The 434-nt window shown below is 27.4% G+C and overlaps 1 protein-coding gene across 1 annotated transcript in view; it reads left to right on the plus strand.

The window, feature by feature from the left end:
- The window catches only part of LOC108578124 (structural maintenance of chromosomes protein 1A-like), a 14,667-nt gene extending 14,285 nt beyond the window's left edge, over positions 1-382 (plus strand). The window contains exon 20 of the mRNA XM_017941389.1: positions 350-382. Within this exon, the coding sequence (XP_017796878.1) occupies positions 350-382 (33 nt within the window). The remainder of the gene's footprint in view (positions 1-349) is intronic.
- The last annotated feature ends 52 nt before the right edge of the window (positions 383-434 follow it).

Here is a 434-nt window from a genome sequence, read left to right on the forward strand (position 1 = left end):
ATTTAATATTTATGTTAATAAAGTGTCATATTTTAGATAATTAAAATATAAAAGTTTGAGTATAGTTGTTTTATTGTATGAATAAAATTATTTGAAAGCTTTAATTTTTATTGATCTCTTTATGTCCTACTGAAGAAACCGTATGTGCATAACGTTTAACCTGATCGAATCGACGGTTGCGATGACACTGATGCAGCAAACATTCCAAGATCTGTAGTTCCCATTAAAATACACTTAACGCGTTCATTTGTGTGCAACTATCTTCAAAGAAGTATGTGACTCATCACTAAGAAAACAAAAGATTGTAGCTAAATATTATATGAGATATTAATTTTCTTTCCTTGTACAGTTTAGTAATAAAAAATCACAGGCAAAAATTTGAATAATCTAGCTAAGTTCATGGATTTAGCTAATTTCAATACTTTTCAAAATTG

This window comes from Habropoda laboriosa, unplaced genomic scaffold (genome assembly GCF_001263275.1).
Source record: "Habropoda laboriosa isolate 0110345459 unplaced genomic scaffold, ASM126327v1 scaffold1329, whole genome shotgun sequence".
Lineage (NCBI taxonomy): Eukaryota > Metazoa > Arthropoda > Insecta > Hymenoptera > Apidae > Habropoda > Habropoda laboriosa.